This window comes from Dermochelys coriacea, chromosome 1 (genome assembly GCF_009764565.3).
Source record: "Dermochelys coriacea isolate rDerCor1 chromosome 1, rDerCor1.pri.v4, whole genome shotgun sequence".
In the NCBI taxonomy this organism is placed as follows: Eukaryota; Metazoa; Chordata; order Testudines; family Dermochelyidae; genus Dermochelys; species Dermochelys coriacea.
This window is the reverse complement of record NC_050068.2, coordinates 43,310,391-43,333,620: the sequence shown is the minus strand read 5'-3', so window position 1 is coordinate 43,333,620 and position 23,230 is coordinate 43,310,391. Positions and strand designations below refer to the sequence as shown.

At 41.5% G+C, this 23,230-nt stretch overlaps 1 protein-coding gene across 3 annotated transcripts in view; it reads left to right on the top strand.

The window, feature by feature from the left end:
• The window catches only part of ATP8A2 (ATPase phospholipid transporting 8A2), a 663,533-nt gene that overhangs the window by 267,690 nt on the left and 372,613 nt on the right, over positions 1 to 23,230 (top strand). For all 3 annotated transcript variants that reach the window (XM_038388027.2, XM_043504314.1, XM_038388029.2), the window contains one exon: positions 21,971 to 22,143. In XM_038388027.2, coding sequence (XP_038243955.1) covers positions 21,971 to 22,143 — 173 coding nt within the window. The remainder of the gene's footprint in view (positions 1 to 21,970; positions 22,144 to 23,230) is intronic.

The following is a 23,230-nucleotide window of genomic DNA, read 5'->3' as shown; positions in this document are numbered from 1 at the left end:
GGTACCAATAGGTATCTCATCCTTGCATCTGGATGAAGCAGGCACTCCATCCTCACCATCTCCACCAAATGACGATAGAGAGTACCAGGAGCTGCTTCAGAGAATTGCCAGAGAATCTTCAATACCAGTGGAGGAGGTCCAAGCATTGTCTCCTGGATAGTCTCATAGACTTTAAGATCAGAAAGGAACCATCGTGATCATGTAGTCTCACCTGCACATTGCAGGCCACGGAACCTCACCAACCCACTCCTGAAATAGACCTCTAACCTCTGAGTTACTGAAGTCCACAAATCACGTTTAAAGCTTTTAATTACAGAGAATTCACCATTTACACTAAGTTAAACCCACAAGTGACCCATGCCTCATGCTGTAGAGGAAGGCAACCCCCCCCCAGGGTCTCTGCCAATATGACCGGGGGGAAAATTCCTTCCCAACCCCAAATATGGCAATTAGTTAGAGCCTGAACATGTGGGTAAAACCTACCAGGCAGATACCTTGGAAACAATTCTCTGTAGTAACTCAGAGCCTCCCCATCTAGGTCCCATCTCCAGCTGCTGGGTTTTTTTGCTAAAGGCAGTTGCCCGTGGGCTACATGCCATCATAGGAAGTCCCATCATTCCATCCCCTCCATAAAGTTATCAAGCTCAGTCTTGAAGCCAGTTAGGCTTTTTGGCCCACTGCTCCCCTTGGAAGGGTGTTCCAGAACTTCACTATTCTGATGGTTAGAAACCTTCACTTAATTTCGAGCCCAGACTTGTTGAAGGCCAGTTTATATCCATTTGTTCTTGTGTCCACATTGGCACTTAACTTAAATAAATCCTCTCCCACCCTGGTATTTATGCCTCTGATATAGTTATACAGAGCAATTATGTCTCCCCTCAGCCTTTTTTTGGTTAGGCTAAACAAGTCAAGTTCTTTGAGTCTCCACTCAAAGCAGGATTTCCATTTCTCGGATCATCCTAGTAGCCCCTTCTCTGCAGACTACTTGTCTGAGGAAGGTGGCATTCATAGTTAATGAGAAAACCATGGAGACAGCCAGAGTGGTCTGGCACACCACTGCCTTATGCACCCCCACCCTCAGAGGTCAAAGAGAAGCTACTTTGTCCCTGCCAAAACGATACACAAAAACTGCCTCCATGAAGCTGAAGAGTGAGACGAATAGCCAAGATGTCAAGAATTGTAGGAGATGCTGCTAGCAGAAAGGAAATTATCAGTTAGAAATTTTTCATTCTCTCTCTCTCTCTCTCTCTCTCTCTCTCTCGTCCTAAAGGATTTTGCAGTGTTTCACTGAGACATTTAAAATCTGACTCCAAATTCTCCTCACTCACCCATTTAAATTGTCACTAGTTTGAAAATCCTGCTTGTGAAAGAAAAATCTGAAAACTGGAACCTCTCTCTTTAAGAATCTCACGTGAAGACTAAAATTGATGGGTTATTCATCTCTGACTTCTCTCTAGTCAGCATAAATCTTTCCAGGATGGAAGTTTTCCATTTTAATCTCTTCGGGGCAGGGACTGTCTTTTGTTCCATGTTTGTACAGAGTCCATCACAATGGGAACGAGGAGTACTTATGGCACCTTAGAGACTAACATTTATTTGAACATAAACTTTCGTGGGCTAAAGCCCACTTCATCAGATGCATGCAGTGGAAAATACAGTAGGAAGGTAGGAAAATTATATATATCTGATGAAGTGGGCTTTAGCCCACAAAAGCTTATGCTCAAATAAAATTGTTAGTTTAAGATTCCACAAGTACTCCTCATTCTTTTTGCTGATACAGTCTAACACGACTACCACTCTGAAACCCATCATAATGGGGGCTCTGATCCTGATTGGTGCTTCTTGATGCTAGTGTAATACAATCACTGTAAATTATTACTGATAATTAGTGTGTATATCTTTTATATGGTTGGGAAAATTCCAGCTAACTTGAGGATGGGGGGGAAAGAAATAGAGATCCTTTGTGTATGTTAGTATCTGAATGCCAGTTTAAATACTACTTATTTTATTTGTATTACTGTAGCACCTAGGAGCCCAAGTCATGGATCAGGACCCCAGTGTGTTAGGTGCTGTATAGACACAGAACAAAAAGACAGTTCCTGCCCCAGAGAGCTCACAATTTAAGTATATATTAAAAAAAGAGAGAACAGATGGACACAGATGGGCTGAGAACTGATTACAAAGAAACAATGAGTGAGTACAGGGCAGCATGATAGGGAGTGGTCTTGGCACAGCAGCAGTCTTACCATTGTCAAGTTTTTCATAGGCATCAATGAAAAGGAGAATTTTAAGAATGGTTTTGAAGGAAGATAATGTAGCTTTGTGGATGATTGGGGGAGCTCTTCCTAAGCATGAGCGGCAGCATGAAAGCAAGCATAAAAATGCTTGTTTGAAAATTTAACAACTGTACAATGGAGGCTGGCGTCATGGACAGCAGAGGCTGACATCTTAATAGTGAGAGATTGGCTGCGAAGGGTCTTGAAAATGAAGACAAGTAGCTTATGTTTGATGTGATAGAGAAGTGGAGGGAAGGAAAGAGAGGCATGCCATAATCAAAGAGATGGACTAGGAAAATGATCTTTATAACAGCATTCTGAATGGAAATGATTGCAAGACCGGAGAAAAGGGTGTTGCAATAATCAAGACGCACGATATTGAGAGCCTGAAAGAGAGTTTTTGCTGTTTGGACAGACGGGAAAGGCAATATTCAGAGATGTTAGGCTGAAAGAATCAGCCAGATTTAGACAGTCTGTATATGAGGACCTAGAGAGAAGTCAGAGATAAAAATGGCACCTCGTTATTGGCCTGAGATGATGGAATTTTCTAATGTGATAAAAGAGGTAGTGGGGAAGGTTTGTGGGGGAAGACTGAGAGCTTTATTTAGCTGGGCTGAGTTTGACATCTGAGAAGTTGTCTGAGACAGGCCAGGATTCTAGTTTGGACAGAAGAAGATGGGCCTGGAGTGTAGAAGTAGATCTGTGAATCATTCGTATAGAGATGGTTGTTGAATTAATGTTTGTGGATGAGACGACCCAGAGGTAAGGTGCAGAGGAAGAAGAGAAGGGGACTGAAGACAGAGCTCTAAGGGACCACCACAGAAAGCTGAGGAGGACACCAGGAGGAGCCTCCGAAAGATATAGTGATGGAACAATTAGAGAGGTAGGAGGAGAACCAGGAGGGGACAGAGTCTTGGAAGCCAAAGGAGGAGATTTCAAGAAGAGCATGGCCAACTGTGTGGAAGGTGGCTGACAGAATGAGAATGGATCACTGATTCTTAGCTTTGGCTAGGAAGAGGCCATTAAAGATTTTGGCAAGAGTGATTTCAGGGGAATGAAAGGTATGGAAGCCAGAGGGGAAAGGAATGGATGGAACTGGAGAGAGGAACTTCAGAGAGTGATTGTGAACAGTGTATAAATGAGCCTTGAGGTGAAAGGGAGGTGGTAACTTCGGTACCATAATGATGCACATAGAATAAAAAGTAGATTCACCATTCCCAGTATCTAGAAAATTCTACTAATATGTTTGCTATTGTGACAGGGTTGGGCTGGATGGCTACAGGAGATTAATCCTATTGGGATCCGGGAAGTGGGTGGCCTTTGCCTGCACACTGCTAAAGGATCCCGCCCCCCAGCCTAAGAGGGAGATCCACAGAACCTGGACACCAAATAAATCCGGGGGACAGCTAATGAAATAAAGGGGACAGGAGTGTGGTCAAAGGGTCAAATGAAGGGTACCAGATGGGGTCAACAAGCAGAGAACCCCGGACAGCGCCCACTGCTCCTCAAAGGCATCAGGGGAGTCAGTGGATGCCGCCCAGAGGAACTCTGCCCGGATACGTGAACAGACGGAGGATCGGAAATAGGCTCCACAGTCACAGGAGACTCCATCGGCCAACCTCCTCACTCTGGTTTTATAGATGGCCATTTTAGCTAGGGCCAGGAGGAGGTTGACCAGGAGATTCCATGACTTTGTGGGGCCACGGATAGAGAGTGCATAAATAAGAAGGTGAGGGGAAAAGTGCAACTAAAAACGTAATAAAATATTGGTGAGGAGCAGGAATGGGGCTGCAGCCTGGCACATTCCAAATGTGTGTGTGCCAGGGTTTCCCTCATGCCATAAAAGGGGCAGGTGTCCGGGATAGGGGTGAACCGTGCCAAGTACATGCCCGTGCTCACGGCTCCATGAAGGAGCCGCCAACTGATATCCCTGGTGGGCCTCAGGACCAAGGTGGAATATAGGCTGGCCCACTGGGGCTCCTCACCCTCCAAAGGTGGCAGGAGGTCCCGCCATTTTGTATCGGGGTGGGACACGAGGGTGGGGGCGTGTATAGATGTTTCCTTGGCGCGGTCTGGAAGCAGACTGGCTGCAGCTTGTGCAGCCGGCTCACGGTGAAGGGGTAGATTGGGTCCATGGGGCAGGGGCCCAATGAAAAAGTCCGGCAGGCCTAGGGTGGAGGGTAATAGGAGAGTAATAGAAGGCAGATATATTAGCCTCAGGTTAAGTAGGTCCCTATTCCCTGGGTAAGGTAACAGGGAAAGTTCCAGAACAATTGGGAACCTTGTGGAGACAATTAAGATAGACAGGCTGATTAGAACACCTGCAACCAATCAAGAAGCTGCTAGAATCAATTAAAGCAGGCTAATCAGGGGACCTGGGTTTAAAAAGGAGCACACTTCAGTTTGTGGTGCGTGTGTAAGGAGCTGGGAGCAAGAGGCACTAGGAGGTGAGAGTGAGAACGCATACTGGTGGAGGACTGAGGAGTACAAGCCTTATCAGACACCAGGAGGAAGGTCCTGTGGGGAGGATAAAGATGATGTTGGGAGGAAGCCATGGGGAAGTAGCCCAGGGAATTGTAGCTGTCGCACAGCTGTTCCTGGAGGCACTCTAGATGGCTGCATTCCACAGGGCCCTGGGCTGGAACTCTGAGTAGAGGGCAGGCCCGGGTTCCCCCCAAACCTTCAAACTCCTGGTCAGACACAGGAGGAGTTGACCTGGACTGTGGGTTCGTGAAAACAGCCAAACTGAGGGCTGCCGTGAAGCTCCAAGGTGAGCAAATCTGCCACTAAGCACAAGACCCACTAAGGTAGAGGAGGAATTTTGTCACACTATCTATTGAGAGCTTGCATTTATTGTGACACAAACCACAAGTTTAAGTTCAATGTTATGTAACAGAATAAATTGCATATTTTAAAATATAGTATTTTTTGTTGGGTAATAATTTTATGTTTATGCACCAGAGTTTTTAAACTCATTTACAGGTCCAGCCAGACTTCTAAAGTTAAAAAAAGGCCACAGGATTTCCTTACCTTACAGATCAAGTAGGAAGATAACAGGAATACATACGCAAGACTGGTGCAGAAGAACATGTTACATGTATATTACACAAGGTCTCACAGACTTTAGGGAATCTGAGTTTGACAGAAAGACTAAAATGCACAAGAACCATCACTTGGAGAATCAAGCTCTGAGGTAGCTCACGCTGTGAGAGATCTTAAGAAGGTTGTAATAAGGCACTTTGGAAGGGGAGCAGCCGAGCATGGCTAATGGACTTTGTGGTGTGTGTTCAGGTATGAGGGAGAGGCCTATTCTTTGCAATCCCTGCAATTATTCAAGCTTTGCAGCGATGTGAATTTCACCCTTTATCAAAATTTAAGGTTACGCTTTTGAAATTTGCCTTCAATTTTGAATTTGAAATTTTGCTTTCACAAATTCTAGGTGCCAGGCAGGAATTATAGAATTTAGACATCTGACGGTTTGATTACTCTTGCAAATCAAGTAGGGTCATTTGTGCCTGCAGTTAACTGTACTTCATTTTTGTGGAGGTGTTATTTCTGGGCTGATATTGGAACATGTGCTGTTTATTGTAAAAAAATATTTTTTCTGCATCCTCAGTTCAACAGGTGCTGCCCTGAATACTTGTATTCTGTTTCAGCTAGCTTTGGTTTAAACATTATTTAGTCTTTCCTTTGTTATTTTCATTATCCCTTCTCCACTGTACACTGCGTTATGCCAGATGTCCATAGGTCCCATGGGCTCAGGAACTAGACAGCTTCAAGTGAAATGCTCTTCACCAAACAGATGGTCAACCCTTTAAACCACGGTTAAGTGGAAAGTGTTTCAAACCTGGCTGCAAAGTGTCTCCCTGAATATGGTTCTGCAGTTAAGTCCTCTGTTCTTCACAGCACTCTGTGGAAGACTCATTTCACTTTAACCCAAAAAACTTTACTTTTCCAATAAATTCAAACAATTGTATCACATTTAACTGTTCACACTATCCAGATGTAGGCAGGAAACAGCAAATGCAGTAAAAAATAAATCCCTCATATTGGTAAAATATGTCCAATTGGCAGTTTAGTGTCCTTCGAAACAATGAGCTACAGATTCTGTGTGATTTATATGATCACACAAAATATGACAGTAGTTCTGGGGGTGAATTATCTGGTGATAGAAAAATTCATTAGAATTTAGAAACCATTTAATCTTCTTACTACAGGAATTGAACACCACTTCCAAGATTTATAATAGATATGATATGTAAACAGGTACCAATATGAACAGTTTACTTTAGGAACTCAAGTTTAATAGCTGTTAGAGGTTCATCCTGGAATTTCTCTTGCATTAACTCTATTGAGATTAAAAAAAGGAACATGTGATAATGGTATCCAAAATATTAAAGCAGGAGTGGCCAAAATGCAGCCTATAGTTGCTCTCATCTTTAGTAAGCAATGTGCTTGATGGAGGCCACAGATCCCAACAGTCAGTGCTTTCTTTGTCCATCTTAACTAGAAAAAGAATATTTGTTGTCTGATACCCACCATAACCAGTCTATTTCAATATTGTTTTTCTTCTCCACATCTTTTGCTTCATCTGGGTCAATGCTGAGTGTAGCGAATTGAAGACTCACCGGTGCACCACCTCCTGCAGGTTATCCTGAGAATTAGCTCGATTCCGGCTCAGAGCACCCTCTGCTGGCCGGTGGCTCACCTGCCTCAGGCCCCTGTATCTCTCCCAGGCCCAGGTGCTCCTTTACCTTGGGGTTCTGCCCCCAGCAGTAACCCACAGTCTGGGTCTCCCCTCCCAGGGGAACCCCCAACCCTCTAAACCCACCTTGCCTCAGTGGCTACTGCCAGTCATCATCTAGCCCTCACTTACTGGGGAAACTGCAGTCTGTCCTGGCCACTCATCATTGGCAAGGAGGTTGGACCAGCTGCCTCTGCCTATCTCTAGGCTGCACCTCCCAGCCCCAGTACCTGCATAGGCCTATACCAAGGCCTAAGCTTTGGGAGCTCCCCAGCTCCTTTAGTCTTTCCCCAGCCCTGCTCCACTCCAGGTACCTTTTTCTCCCAGGCAGCTAGGTCCTTCTCTTTCTCCAGAGAGAGAGAGAGACAGATTCTTCCAGCTCCTAGCCCCCAGACCTCTTATAAGGGCCAGCTGAGTTCTAACTGAGCTGGCCACAGCTGTGGCTGCTTTCCCAATCAGCCTAGCTTGGCTGCTTTTAACCCCTGTTCTCCACTACACTGAGCCTTAAACTGTGTGTGAAATGTGAATATAGTCTCTGTGAAGATAGGGCCAGGTTTTTCTACTGTCATTCGTGGTACGCAAAATGCAGCTGCTAAAAATTCCAAAGCCACAAAGTCCATATCATTTCCTTTTTTAAACTTTTATTAGTTTTTCTAGCTTTTTTATTATTTGGCTTTTTAAAATTACAGGTAATGAACCAACCTTAAATTTGGTGTAAGAATGTATAACTCCATTGAAATCAATGGAGTTGTACCCACTTACATCAAGTCTGAATTTGGTCCATGGAAGAGTTGTGTGTGAAATTTTATATAGCATTCCTTTTGGTGCTAAATTCCAAAATGGAATGCCATTTTCTTGTTAATAATCTGTGTAGAACCCTATGGGTTGTTAATGTGTCTGCTTTATCCTTCAGATACTGAGTGACCCTGGTAAGGCAGGGTCCTTCTGTGAGGCTTTAGAAAGTGACAAAATACAAAGAAGCCATTACAAGGTTTCATACAGAATGGCAGGATGTGGTCTAGAGTGAAGACCACACATGAACTCTGCTTCAGGATATTCTAATTCTCTGCCTGTCAACAAATTGTACTCTGCTGCTAAGATTTATAACAGTGCCCTAGTGTTCCTCAACATATGGTGATCTGCAGAATGAAACTACATTTACACAGTGTACAAAACTTAGGAAGTTTCTTCTTGGTAAATAAAATGTTAAGAGCAATATTACAACTAAATGGTCTACCAAGAGTTTGAGCAAGTCACTTGTTAAAATGGGGAATAGCAGTAGGAAAATTAAAATGGTGGAAAAATGTCTGCAGGGTAGACTTGTTATGGAAGGGAATTGTCCACAGGAGAAATTATTGAAAGCACGTACGTAGGCTCCCAGGAGTGAAACTAAAACCTGAAACTTATGTATTGTTTCTGTCTGATTGATTTAGATTTTTAAATCTTCTTTTCTATGTGCATAGCACCAATAGAAAGCAGAATAAAGAGTAAATAATGAAAAAAAAGATCATGCCACCACAGTTAGCTTCCGCAGCCATATATGTATAACTTGTCTATGTGTGAGACTTGCCGATGTACCCCTTGTAGCTTAAGATACATCTTTATTAATTTTACACTCTCAGGCCCTGATCCTGCAAAGGGATCTGCATGAATGGATTCTTATGCTCGCATTTAAAACAATGAAACTTTAGCTCTGATTTAACAAAACACTTAAGAATTTCCTTATGTCCCATTGAAATCAGGTGCTTAAGTGCTTTGCTGAATCAGGGCCTTGTTTGGGGATGGAACCCTTATTTTTGTGTGCTGTCCCATTGACTTCAGTAGGAGTCTATGGCTTGTCTATGCTTCTGGCTAAATCAGCACTGCTATGATCGATGCAGCTGTGTCAATTTAGCAGGTCTGGTGAAGACAAGCTAAGTTGATGGCAGAGCTCTCTCCCGAGGTCTGTACTCACCTTCTACCTCTTGGGGAGGTGAAGTCAGCAGGAGAACGTCTCCTGTTGACATAGCATGGTGTAGACACCGCTGTAAGTGGACCAAAATTACATCGACTTTAGTTATGTCACTTATGTAACTGAAGTACCGTAACTTAGGTCCACTTACAGCGTTAGTGTAGACCAGCCCTTAGAATGCAGAAATTCTTTTGTGGCTCAAGGTCTTAATTTGAATGTTAGGTCTGATGCCCATTTCAGGGATGTTTTATTATAGTATCCCACCTTCAGTTCTCCTCCTAGGATAGGGTGATGGGTAATCTCTAAGACTGGGGACCTGTGCAGGCAATTTCATGAAGGAGAAAAACTAGGATAGTTGATAACTGGAGAGCTCTGAATATATTCCCTCTTGAGATCCATCCTTACCCCCAATCCCTATTTGTGGATGAACTGTAAAGATAGAGCTGAAATGTTTCAGGATGTTCAGGTTCATTTTTTCAGGCAGAACAGAAATATTTATTGAACAGTTCTTCCTTTTCTGCATTATTATTGATAGTTCTACCATTTCCACTAATAATGGACCAATACCATTGGTAAGCTGCTTTTTGTTTCTTATGCTTAAAAAACCCCTCCTTCTTGTTTCCCTTAACTCTGCTGGCCATAGATTTTCTGTGTATCTTTTAGCTTCCCTTATAGATTTTCTACAATTCCTAGCTTCTGATTTATATTATTTACTATGAACTTCCCCCTTGTTCTGTTCATTATCTTTTTTTTTTATACCTGCATTTACTTTCTCTCTAAGCCAAGTTGTTTTTTTAAACAGCACAGCCTTCTTTCTCAGTAGTAGGATTGTAGCATTTTGGGCATCCAGTAAAATGTACTTAAACAATTCTCAATTATTATTTATGTTTTGCTGTTTAAATTCTTCTTCCCAACTGATTTGACTCATAATTGTTTTCAGCTTTGTAAAATTGGCCCTTTTAAAGCATTAAGAAAAATAGAAGACTGGTCCCCGGTTGGTGAGTGTAGAATAAAAGCAGGATATGTGAGCAGAATCACCTGTACTTTTTTTAACATCAGTGACAAATTGTGTACAAAGGAGTATGCCACTTTCCAGGGTGTGTGTTTATCTGCTGTGAGAATTAGTGCCATTTTGCTGTGTAAATTGCTGGGTTACGGATTATCATTTGATGTTGGAGAGTGTGCCACATAAAATGTTTCCTGAAACATTCTTTAGGTGAGAAGATATCTCTGATTTATGACCTCTTGTGATATAGAACACTGGCTCATTGAACATTTGCCCCAGGGATTGCTGCACAAAGAAAGGAAAGAGGCTCTGTGGCCAGGGATTGAAACGTTGGGTAGGACTCCTAGTTGCTGTCTCTTGATGGCTGTTATAGGCCTGGCTGATTTGTTGCTTTTGACATGAGGCTCCACTTTTCAGGCATCTTATTTGGCTCCTTGGACTCCCTGTTGATTTCTCCATGTTTGACTAAGGTTAGTGGCTGAGTCTCTCTCCTCATCTTCACATACTAGACAGTTAATACCCACCATGTACTCCGGTCTCCTTTCCTAACGAGATACAGAAGGGGAGAGGAAGAAAAGAGCAAATGGGAGGGAGCACTGACCAGTTAGCAGAGGAAAGGGAGACAGAGAAGGAGTCACAGCATCTGTCCTGCAGTCAGCCCTGGAGCAACCACGAAGCCTATGGTACAGGTGGTATCAAGAGACGGCAGAGGGCAGGAGGAGAGGACTTCTTGGCAGAGAACTAGGCAATGGGCAGGGACAGGAGGTTGTCTCCATCCATTTAGGGGAGTAGAAATCAGTTTCAACCCTTCAGGTGGGTCAAGCGGGTGAAAGAGGTCATATTTTGTATTTGGGAGCAAGAGAAAGCTTAGAGGGAGGTGGGGCAAGAGAGGAGATGGGAGGAGAGAGAGGAGGAAGTATCTTTCTTTTCTTGTATTTTGCTTTTTATTAAGTCTAAGTTACAATAAAACTGTAACTTACTGCATCATGTTCTTATGTTCTGGTCTTATCATACATTTCTTATTACTTATTCAGGATCAGGTTAATATTCAAAGAATCTGACTAAAGATAATGGCTTGCTGGCTGGGGAGCCCTTCTCCTCTGAGTACACTAAAAAAGGTGACCAAATTTCTGAATTTTATTCTTATTTTGGCACTTCTCTTGTGTACATACTTAGTATGAAAGCTTTTCTGTTACAAGGACAGTGCATATTTTACTATACCACAATTTCAAGGACGAAGAGTCACATTTTTCCAATTATGTGCAATACAAAATCTTGCTCCTCACAGTAAAAAGAGATTAATTTGTCATTCTGTTTAAAATGTAGATCTTTTACTGGAGCATTAAGTAAGCAGGTCAGGGTATCTCTAGGAAGCTGGCATTTTGTTATGAGATGAATTGCTTTGATAATTTCTTCCTCAAGCTGTCTAATTCCTCGTTACAACCACCACATGTGCAAGTATGTTCCCTTTCCCCCAGAAACCCTCCAACAGAGCACCTCTCTAGTAGCAAAAATATGATGGATATTTACTGGTATCCTATTCTGTCTATACAGTAACTTATAAGAATATTCTTCATGAGCCACACAAATTAAAGATGTTTATCCCCTTTCCCAGATAGAGATCCGCTGTTCCCAATCAGTTTCTTTATCCAAATCTCTCTTCCATCTTTTCAGCTGAGTTTTCTTATCAACATCTTTTCAGTCAAAATTGTATATGTTTTAGAAATTAAACCCTTTGATCCAGCTTGCTCCTGGGTCAACTCCTCAAACGTGGCTAAAGGTCTAGATAGGAGATCCAGATTTCACCATAAAATGTTTGACTTGTAAATATTGAAAATATGGGAGCTTTAAATTATTTACATTATTACATATGTCTTGATATGATTTCAAATGAGGACCCAGGAATAGCTGTCCAAACTGAGTAATCACAGTTCTTACTCACAACGAATAGTCATGTTGGTATTTCCTAGAGATAAATTCCTGATTATTAAAGAAAGTGGCTAAGGGAGAAGGGCTAAGCAGTGGAAAAATTGAAAAATGTGTCCAGAACTGCTAAAGTGGTCTGGATGAATGGGTGATTTATTTTTTGATGACCTAAATTTCTCTTTAATGTAACGATTACTATAAATAGCTGTATTTGGGCTCCAGTGCTGTTTGAGTTTTACCAAGCATTTGGATGGTCTATTGTTAACCAAGTTGATCACATTTTTTACTTGTGGTGCATAATAATAGTAATAATAGTAATAATAATAATTAATAAACGAAAGTAGGGGAAGACAGTCCATCGTATATGGTAGGATTAAACAGAATTTAGAACTCATCCTTTATCTTTTATGGTTCCATATGAATGTTAATAGTGTATTCTGCCAAGTTTTAATGTCATGTTAGGGATACCAACAAGGATGCATTGAAAGAAAAATAAAAACTTTGGGAGGACATTCATCTTTACCAGTGCTACCCTACCTAGCCAAGAAATTTCATATTTGTTCAATTCCTCCAAGTCTTATTATTTTATTCCATAGTGAAGGGCAGTTTGCCTTAAAAAGATATTTGTTTCTTCACAATATTTATTCCTAAATATTTTAAGATTTCTTTACCCATTTAAACTTATGTAGCTGATAGCAGTTTGTTTTAACCCTTTCAGGAATATTAATTCCTAAAATGTTAGATTTACTGTAATTTATTTTGAAGCCTGATACCTGCCCAAATGTCAAAGCCAATTGTACTATAATTTTAATGGGACTTCTGGATCATGCAAATATAACAGGATGTTGTCAGCAAGCAAAGCTATTTTGAGTTAACTCAGAAGACATTTTGATGCCCATTTCTAAGGGCCTGTTTCTCACATTTATTGCAGATGGCCCCATTGTCAGGGCAAACAGAAGGCATAAAGGGCAACCCTGACTCATATCCTTAGATAACTTAAAAGGAAGGGATTAATGACTATCAACCAAAGCAGACACATGAGGATGAGTATACATGGTCAATATGTCCACAGAAGACTGATGACCCAAACCAAACCTTACCAAAATCTGTCTAAAGTATTCCCACACCAACCGGTCAAAGGCTTTCTGAGTATCCAACGAAAGCAGTGCACAGGAAGAGTTGCTAAAATTAACAATATAGATTCAATTCAGAGTTCTTCCAGTATTATTAGATTGATGTCTACCAGCAACAAACAAAGGCCTGTCAGAGTGAACAAGAGTGACAGTCTGTTTGCTAGTACCTTGGCATAAATTTTAGCATCCACATTAATTAAAGAAATAAGTCTGTATGATGCACAGTTGGTAAGATCTTTCCCTTCTTCAGGAATGATCACAATTTTTGCCTCTTTCCATGAATCTGGAATCTCATTCCCCTGCAACATACCATTAAATAAATTTAAATTAGGGGCCAACATTTGCTTTAGAGCTCCGGAATACTCCTCAGAAAACCCACTGGGACCTGGAGCTTTACTGGATTTTAAACAGTTAATTTCAACTTCAACTACCTGTGCAGCAATTTACTTATCAAGAGCTGCCCCATTATCCTCTGAGATCTGAGGTAGTTTCACTCTTCTAAAATATCTGTTTATAAGCTCAGGATCTGAATGTTCTTATGCGTTCCAAGTATGGAAAAAGCAAATATTTAGGAATGATCTTTCTCAACTGCTACTGAACTCCTTAGAATACTAATGATAGGTGTTCTTAGGGTTAACACGAATTTCTGTTCTTGCTATTACATATATGATGTGAAGCCATCATCAAAAATAGACCCATGCTCTGTGCACTGAATTACTGTAGATTGTTATAATTGCATATTACAATTTTTATAGTAGACAAAATTGCTAATCCTTCCCCAAAACATGCCTTCATTTTTCCTGGACTGAGTTTGTTGTAGTTTGAGTACACTGGTAGAGTATAAGCACATCCTCCCATGAGGTCTGAAAGCTAATTCCTTACAGTTTGATGGAGGAAGTAGTTTATTCAGTAATAGAAATCAAGAAGGCATAGAACACAGTAATCCATATCCCTCATGCTAGCAATTATTTCATACAATACAAATAGCACAACACATTAAAATTAAACACAGTATAACCTGTGATTTTGGTTCCAGTTTGGTATTGGTACCTTAGTTCTGATTTGCCATGTTAGTTCACCAGGAGTGCTGGACCCCTTGGATTATAGAAAGCTAGCTGTAAAGCAGCTCCTGTCTTCTTGCCACATTTTAAGTAGCTCTTCACTCCTCCCAGCTGGCTGGCATGGCATTGCAGGCTCTTTCAGACAGTCAGCATTTTGCCCACCTGTCCTCCCTCCTTTCTTCTCCTGCTTCTTCCAACAGTGTCATTACTCATTCTCTGCTCTGCCATACCCTCCAATTTCCTTCTCACTGGACATCTCTCATGCCATTACTCTTCCCATTCTTGCTCTGCTTTCAACCTCATTATTCAGGAGCACCACATCCACCCTTTCTGTCAACTTGCACATCCCAGCTGCTTTTACCTTCTGACCCACCCCCTTCCCCAATTCCTATTGTTAAATCAGGAGCAAGAGAGTTAATTCTCCCGGAGAAATGTTTTACTCAGTGTATCGTCTTTCTTTTATATCCCCCTGTTGTGAAATCAGATCATGGCCTTCCCCAGGGTACTATAGGGCCAGTTTGTGACCACTTAGTCTATGCTGCCATGGAGGGGCATAGAAGTGAATAAGGAGCATAAATTCACTCCCCTTGATTGTCCCTGCATGTCTTCTAGACTTCAGGTATTGGCACTGAATAGCCCCTGCTACTTCCAACCTCCAAGCAGGTCTGTCTGCCCTCCTCACTACTGCTTACTTTCCCAAGGTGCAGAAAGACTGCTGAATTAGGCCAGATTGTTCCACACTTACTCATGTTAAGCAGTACTTCATCTTGCAATTAGTGCTACTTACGTCAGTGGGGCTGCTTGTAGAGTCCGGTGCTATTCAGTGTGAGTAAGGATGCCTGAATCTTACCTGTAAGTTACATGCTGTCACAGACTGTTTTTATCTATCTGTCTTAACAACCTCCAAGAAGTTCATTCAAGACATAAGACCAAATTCACCCTTACTGACTTCAGTGGCATTACAGCAGGGATGTATTTGGCCCTTGAACTGTGAAATGCTATTCTCCATCACTTTTCAGACTCGATTAAAGGTGTACACAAAAAGAAATATAAATGTGCTAATACTGCAATTACTGACTGCAATTTTTATTAGGGTTCAGACTGCTTTAAGTTAAGATTCAGAAATCATTTGAGACATATGTCTCTGTCCCTTGGTAGATTTACCTCAGCAAATTGGTTGGTACAGTTTGGCTAGACTTCTGGAAATGTTTACACTTCAGGTCATTTTTATTTGTATTAATTGTTGACCTAATCACTGACATTTAGGAGCTAACTAAGCAGGCAGTTTGTGAACTTGAGATGGCTCAAAATACTGCCTTAATTTTCAGGCAGTTCTCATTACTCATCCGACAAGCAACAGTATGTAGCATCCATGTCTGTCTTGCTACTAAGTATAGTGTATTTGCTATCTGGAAGGTCATATCAAGGTCACTCAGTGTTGTGAATGAAAATAATCAGTTGGTGAAAGTACATAACTTGAAACCATGGTGTATTTTTTTCTGTCTAAAGATGACCAACCTTGTTTAAGATAGAATGAACAGCAAGTTTTTCTGTTCTGAAGTCACAGATGCATTCTTACAAGCACTTATAAACCTTTGAACAAAAGGTGCTGTAATGGAAACTATTAATAATTTGTAAACTATTTTTAACTCAAAATAACAGATTGTAAATAGTAGAGAGATCCATAGGTAAATAAATAAAATGCTCACTTTTCTCATTGGTATTACATTTAATCTTTTTAGTGTAAATATTTTATTAAAGCTAATGTTAAAAAATTATACAATACATAGGTTAAGAAAAGAGTGTCAGTACATCTGGGTATCGTGCTTAGATTATCCACAAATAAAAGGTTTGTTTTAAAAGTCATAAGATACATACATATAGTGCATAATCACCAATAACCCAAATTTAGGTGAATAAATTTAGCAATACAGTTTAGATATTAGCATCCAAATATTTGGGTACATCACTGATAAAAAGTTATACTGCGAGTTGGTTGTGGAAAGCACAATGCTGCCAATGAGTGAAGATTGTCCCTCGGTAATTGAGAATTTAGGGTAGGTTGTCCAATTAGAAAATACAATCCATCAGGGAAGTATTTCAGTTACTTTCCCAACTGCGCTTCTTATCGGCACTCGAGCTCATTATCTTTGAGCCATTATCTTTGAAAACTCGTGGCGAACGGGGGAAGTCCCGGATGACTGGAAAAAGGCTAATGTAGTGCCCATCTTTAAAAAAGGGAAGAAGGAGGATCCTGGGAACTACAGGCCGGTCAGCCTCACCTCAGTCCCTGGAAAAATCATGGAGCAGGTCCTCAAAGAATCAATCCTGAAGCACTTAGAGGAGAGGAAAGTGATCAGGAACAGTCAGCATGGATTCACCAAGGGAAGGTCATGCCTGACTAATCTAATCGCCTTTTATGATGAGATTACTGGTTCTGTGGATGAAGGGAAAGCAGTGGATGTATTGTTTCTTGACTTTAGCAAAGCTTTTGACACGGTCTCCCACAGCATTCTTGTCAGCAAGTTAAGGAAGTATGGGCTGGATGAATGCACTATAAGGTGGGTAGAAAGCTGGCTAGATTGTCGGGCTCAACGGGTAGTGATCAATGGCTCCATGTCTAGTTGGCAGCCGGTGTCAAGTGGAGTGCCCCAGGGGTCGGTCCTGGGGCCCGTTTTGTTCAATATCTTCATAAATGATCTGGAGGATGGTGTGGATTGCACTCTCAGCAAATTTGTGGATGATACTAAACTGGGAGGAGTGGTAGATACGCTGGAGGGGAGGGATAGGATACAGAAGGACCTAGACAAATTGGAAGATTGGGCCAAAAGAAATCTAATGAGGTTCAATAAGGATAAGTGCAGGGTCCTGCACTTAGGATGGAAGAATCCAATGCACCGCTACAGACTAGGGACCGAATGGCTCGGCAGCAGTTCTGCAGAAAAGGACCTAGGGGTGACAGTGGACGAGAAGCTGGATATGAGTCAGCAGTGTGCCCTTGTTGCCAAGAAGGCCAATGGCATTTTGGGATGTATAAGTAGGGGCATAGCGAGCAGATCGAGGGACGTGATCGTTCCCCTCTATTCGACACTGGTGAGGCCTCATCTGGAGTACTGTGTCCAGTTTTGGGCCCCACACTACAGGAAGGATGTGGATAAATTGGAAAGAGTACAACGAAGGGCAACGAAAATGATTAGGGGTCTAGAGCACATGACTTATGAGGAGAGGCTGAGGGAGCTGGGATTGTTTAGTCTGCAGAAGAGAAGAATGAGGGGGGATTTGATAGCTGCTTTTAACTACCTGAAAGGGGGTTTCAAAGAGGATGGCTCTAGACTGTTCTCAATGGTAGCAGATGACAGAACGAGGAGTAATGGTCTCAAGTTGCAATGGGGGAGGTTTAGATTGGATATTAGGAAAAACTTTTTCACTAAGAGGGTGGTGAAACACTGGAATGCGTTACCTAGGGAGGTGGTAGAATCTCCTTCCTTAGAGGTTTTTAAGGTCAGGCTTGACAAAGCCCTGGCTGGGATGATTTAACTGGGACTTGGTCCTGCTTTGAGCAGGGGGTTGGACTAGATGACCTTCTGGGGTCCCTTCCAACCCTGATATTCTATGATTCTATGATTTTCTATGATTCATCCCTCTTGCTATTGCTGATGTCCAGTGGTGTGTTTCATAGATTCATAGATACCAAGGTCAGAAGGGACCATTCTGATCATCTAGTCCAACCTCCTGCACAACGCAGGCCACAGAATCTCACCCACCCACTCCTACGAAAAACCTCACCTATGTCTGAGCTATTGAAGTCCTCAAATCGTGGTTTAAAGACTTCAAGGAGCAGAGAATCCTCCATCAAGTCACCCATGCCCCATGCTACAGAGGAAGGCGAAAAACCTCCAGAGCCTCTCCAATCTGCCCTGGAGGAAAATTCCTTCCCAACCCCAAATATGGCGATCAGCTAAACTCTGAACATATGGGCAAGATTCACCAGCCAGATACTACAGAAAATTCTTTCCTGGGTAACTCAGATCCCATCCATCTAATATCCTATCTCAGGGGATTAGGCCTATTTACCCTGAATATTTAAAGATCAATTAATTACCAAAATCCCATTATCCCATCATACCATCTCCTCCATAAACTTATCGAGTAGAATCTTAAAACCAGATAGATCTTTTGCCCCCACTGCTTCCCTTGGAAGGCTATTCCAAAACTTCACTCCTCTGATGGTTAGAAACCTTCGTCTAATTTCAAGTCTATACTTCCTGGTGGCCAGTTTATACCCATTTGTTCTTGTGTTCTAGGTAGATGTCCCTCGATCACGTGATGGTGTCTGACACCATGAGTTGCCACATGAGCTGAGCGTAGCATTGACTGATTCCATATTCTCTCAACACTTGATCATTACTGGGGTCCTTATGCACCCATGGCTCCAACGATCAGAGGTGTAATTCTAGTAGACATACCTGAAAAATGGTTCAGGCTTTAGCCATAAATTGTGCCAAAGCCAAAGTCCTGAAAATTAGTGTTGCAACATGATATTTGTTGCGACCAAACTAAAAAACAAAACCCCGGAATAGATTTTCACTGGTAATGGTAGCATGGCTGTTTCTGTTTTAGATTGCTGTGGAAATAACTTTTATTCTGTTCAGTTAAGCATCTCAGTTAAGCAAAAGAAAAAAACCTATATTACAAGCATATTTGACTCTATGGAAAGATCCGTGAAATAGAAGACATCTCCATTTCACATCAAACTATTCTTAAGTACAGTGCAGGCATTTCCCTCTTCTGCAGGATTGTTAGCAGTCTGGCAAACTATGTGGGAATGGTTGTGTTTACATATATAATGGCTTTCAGTTGGAAAGTGAAATCCCAATAGAAAGTGATTTATGTGATATTTCAGAATATTGAAGAAACTTGCATTTGCAATCTATTAGTCTAGCTGGGAACTTGATGATCTCAGCAATCCCACAGAAAATCACAGTGGTTGCCAATATGTGTATACTGTATGCATGTAATGATGACTGTCTTACATGTATTCTTCACCTTGCATCCAAGAGGATCTCTCAGCATTCTACAACAAATTGATGTATAAATTATACACATGAATCACTTCATTCATCTCTAAAACACACCAGCCTCTAGGGTGAAGCTTGTCAGCTGTTTTCACAGTGCACAGAAGCTTAGCAACAGTTTAGGACAGGAAGTGAAGAATCTGTAATACATAAAAAACCCCTTATACTTCTGTCATTGGTTTTTTATTTATTTGGTGGCAAGATGCATGAGAAAACATTTCAGCATATATAATAGGGATAGAAGACATTTCTACCCTCATTTACACTTAAGCAGTCATTAATTTCAATGATGTTTTGTGGTGTACTTGGGCCCCTAACTCAGCATATGTTTACACTATAATCAGAGGTGTAATTCTAGCACATGTAGACATACCTGAGTTGCTTCAATCTAGCTATCTTGAATAATAACAACAGTGAAGCTGTGCAGCACACTGCATAGGCAGTAGTACAGTTTATGCAAGCCAGCCCAGGAACCTGGGTGTGTACTCAAGTATCCAGCCAATGCTGATGCCCGCGCTGCTGTGGCTTCTCTACTATTGTTGTTTGAGGTAGCTGGACCAAAGCTAGCTTGCATATGTCTACATGTGCTACAGTCACACATCTGATTGCAGTGTAGACATACCCTCAGTTGAATTTGTAGTGTAGATGGAGTCTTACTGATTTTACTTCCTATTGTAGAAAATTGGTCTGCTGGTATGTCTCCATCTTCCAAAAGGTGTGGATGTTCTGGTGTCCGTATGTTTTTTGATTAACCCCAACCACAAAGCCATATTATCCCATAAGGTGAATGTGTAGGGGAAATCCTGACTGTATGTTAATGCTGAACTTAACTGGAGTAATTTGTGTTCTTCAGTACCAGCAGATGTGTAGTCTGTAGGGAGCAGTTTGGCTACATTTATTTTTTTACATCTGTCTGTTAAATCAGAGATGCAAATTGAAAATGCAGCACTCAGCAACTGCTTGTGGATTTGTAGCTCTCCCTGGAGAAATGTGGTTTCATAAAACAATGAATGGATTACAATGAGACATAAATATAGTATTTTCATTTGACAGATATAATCCTGCTCCAGTATTGTTCATATTAGATAGAGAGAAATGGTACCTTTTCCTGTAGACCAGCATTCAAAGAAAGGAAGCACATCTAAGCATGAATACACTGAGATACATATTTGACAGTTAAGTTGGCACCAGTTTTTAAAGTTTCATAGCTCTGGGATGAGCAAAAAAGGATACTTTGTTTTGCAACACTGTGTGTTGGAGATCATACCAGAATGGACATTGCTTACAGAAAATGTCAGATGTGGTTGGTGCTAGAAATCCCCCTGGAGGCAATGGAGGCAGCAAACCATCAGTACTGCCAACCCCAAATGTTCAAAAATCATGAGTCAGGTCACCAAAAATAATGAGATTGGCTTTAAAATCATGCAATTATGTACAGATAATAGATTTGGTATTCTTTTTATTTGCCTTATGTTTTTTGAGCCTTTAGGGTGCACTGGGATCACATTTGGAAGCTTTCTCCACAGACACAAAGACTAGAAATTTACTTTTTCTTTAACAATGAAGACTGAAATCATCACTTATCCACTTGACTCCAGGAGCTGGGGCTTTAAGGAAAAGAATAATTATCATGAGATGCATGAGAAAACCATGAGAGTTGGCAACTCTGAGTCCTTCCTTCTAGGCCACAGTGTGTGAGGGAAGCCCCATCCGATCTTCAAAAAAGCAATAACAATGTAGTCCATGCTGCATAGTCAGGCACTCAGCTTTGCCATCTGTGTTCTCAGCTGGGAAGCTGGATAGACCAAGTATACGCTGAGCCTTTCTACCAGGAAGCAGGGGGTAAATCAGCTTTGCTTCTAAAGGAGAGCCTAGTGCAGAAGCATGGAGGCAAGCACCATTTCAGTAGACTGCCCCAGCCTCTGAAGAGTCCTTTCCACACAGATTTCTAGGATCCATGGGCAATCTTTGTCCCTCTACTTTCCAAATATGTCCCCAAAAACTTGAACAAACCAGTAGATAACGTAGACACACTTTTGGAGAGCTGTTTTGTTAGAGTAAATCTGGTGAAACAACATGCTGTGAATTTCAATTCATAACCATTGATTTTCAAAAAAACAGAAGAGAACTGTGAATCTGGTAGTAGATTAATAAGCGATCAGTTACTGAGCATCTTCTTTATCAAAGTACCATGCTTGAGTAGGGGTTAATTAAAGTCTTTGTTATCCAAGTCTGGTGGCCTGAGAGAGCCTGAACCAGGAGTGAAACAGTGAGGGCTACACTTCTGCGCACACAAAACAATACACACAATTTACATGCAAGTTTGAAAATTTGGTCCTGAGAAACTAACATTTTCAAAAATGTTCAGTACTGGCCTAACTCTGCTTCCATTGAAGTCAATGGTAAAACTCTGCCTTTAACGGGAAGAGAGACCAGTGTAAGCACTTCTTCGATTCCTACCTTAACAATCTGAGGAAAAGATTGAGAGCTGAAGATTGAGTCATTTGGGAAGATGGTAAAACAATAATAACATGTATCCCTTTTCAACAGTAGATCTCAAAGTATTTTCCAAATGTAAGTTTTTCTGGAGTAGGCACTGGGAGGGAAGTTTAAAAAATCCATAATATTTTAGGGGGAAGCAGTGGCAAAAGCCATGGAAGAACCAGGCCCCATTTATTCTAACCCACCTTTGAGTCTGAGAATGTGTCAAGGATGCTAATGCTGGTTTAGAGAGACAGTTGGAGACTGTCAGGGAAAGAAACATTTTTTTCTTTTTTGTGTGTGTGTTTGTACTTTAGGCAACAAGAGCAACCCTGACCCATCACTGTACAAACCTAGGAGATTCACTGGGAAAAGAAAATGATATAGCTCTCATTATTGATGGCCAGACTCTGAAGTATGCTCTCTCATTTGAAGTCCGGCAGTGCTTCCTGGACCTAGCACTGTCCTGCAAGGCAGTCATCTGTTGCAGGTAAGAAATGTCGGGATTTTCTCCAGTGAGACAATGGTGTGGAGTTGGTGTAACTCTTCCTCTTCACCTGCCATTTATCCCCTTCAGGTTTACAGCACATGCAGGAAATGTAAAAGAAGGAAACTTACAGGTTAATATTTAAGAGGAGATGAGCTGTCTGCTTTAAGTCGCTTGTTTATTCAAACACAGTTGTGAGTTATCTGTATGAACAATTATTGGGAAGCAGGGCTGTATACTGGGACTATCCCACAAGGGCTATATGCAAGGAATATTTCCCCTCTAATGGCTTCTCTGTGGTTGCTGCAGCTGCTGTAGCTACCATAGCTATGCCCCCCTCCTCCCGCACTCTGCAGTCGTGTGTGAGTGACTGGCAGATCAGTGTAGTCTTGGATTTTACTTCTCCCCTCTACTAACCCAAAACCCTGCAGTCAGAAGACAGAAAGAGCCCCTGTTCAGTGCCCAGGGATGCATACACTTTTCATGGAGTCTCCGTGTCTTGAATGCCCCTCAGCAATGGAACTATCTTGGTTCTCAAAAACTGTACTATCATGATGAGTATGGTATTTAAAAGATAGATAGAAAATGTCATTGCTTCAGATGAACAGGCAGGATTCTCCCCTATTTAAAAATAGAAATGCTTTTTAATTATGCAGATTTTCCTCCAAATTGAGCCGGATAGCTTTTTATAAAGTGATAGGAGATAATGAGGAAACAGGCCTCCCTGACCCCTTGATTATAGGAGACACTGAATAATAGGAGCTGTGATGTTACACCTGTGATCATGCTTAAGCAGGGGGAATTAAATAGCCAGAGGTTGCCTCCACTTGGTATGGCAGCTCTTCATTAAGCAGAACTGCACAGAGAGGCAAGGAAACAATATTAAATATGTTAGCTTGTACAGAAACCCCAATAGTACAAGTTATTAGATTGTAATTCATTTGCGTGGCCCTCCCCAGAGGGTAGCCATCTATGATGTTCTGCTGCTGAGTAGTCTTTTGCGATGGCTTTGAGCTCTGACAGGGTTTAGTGTTCAGCATTTTTCTATGTTGTAATCAAAGAACACTGTGAACATTCCATTGCTGAGTTT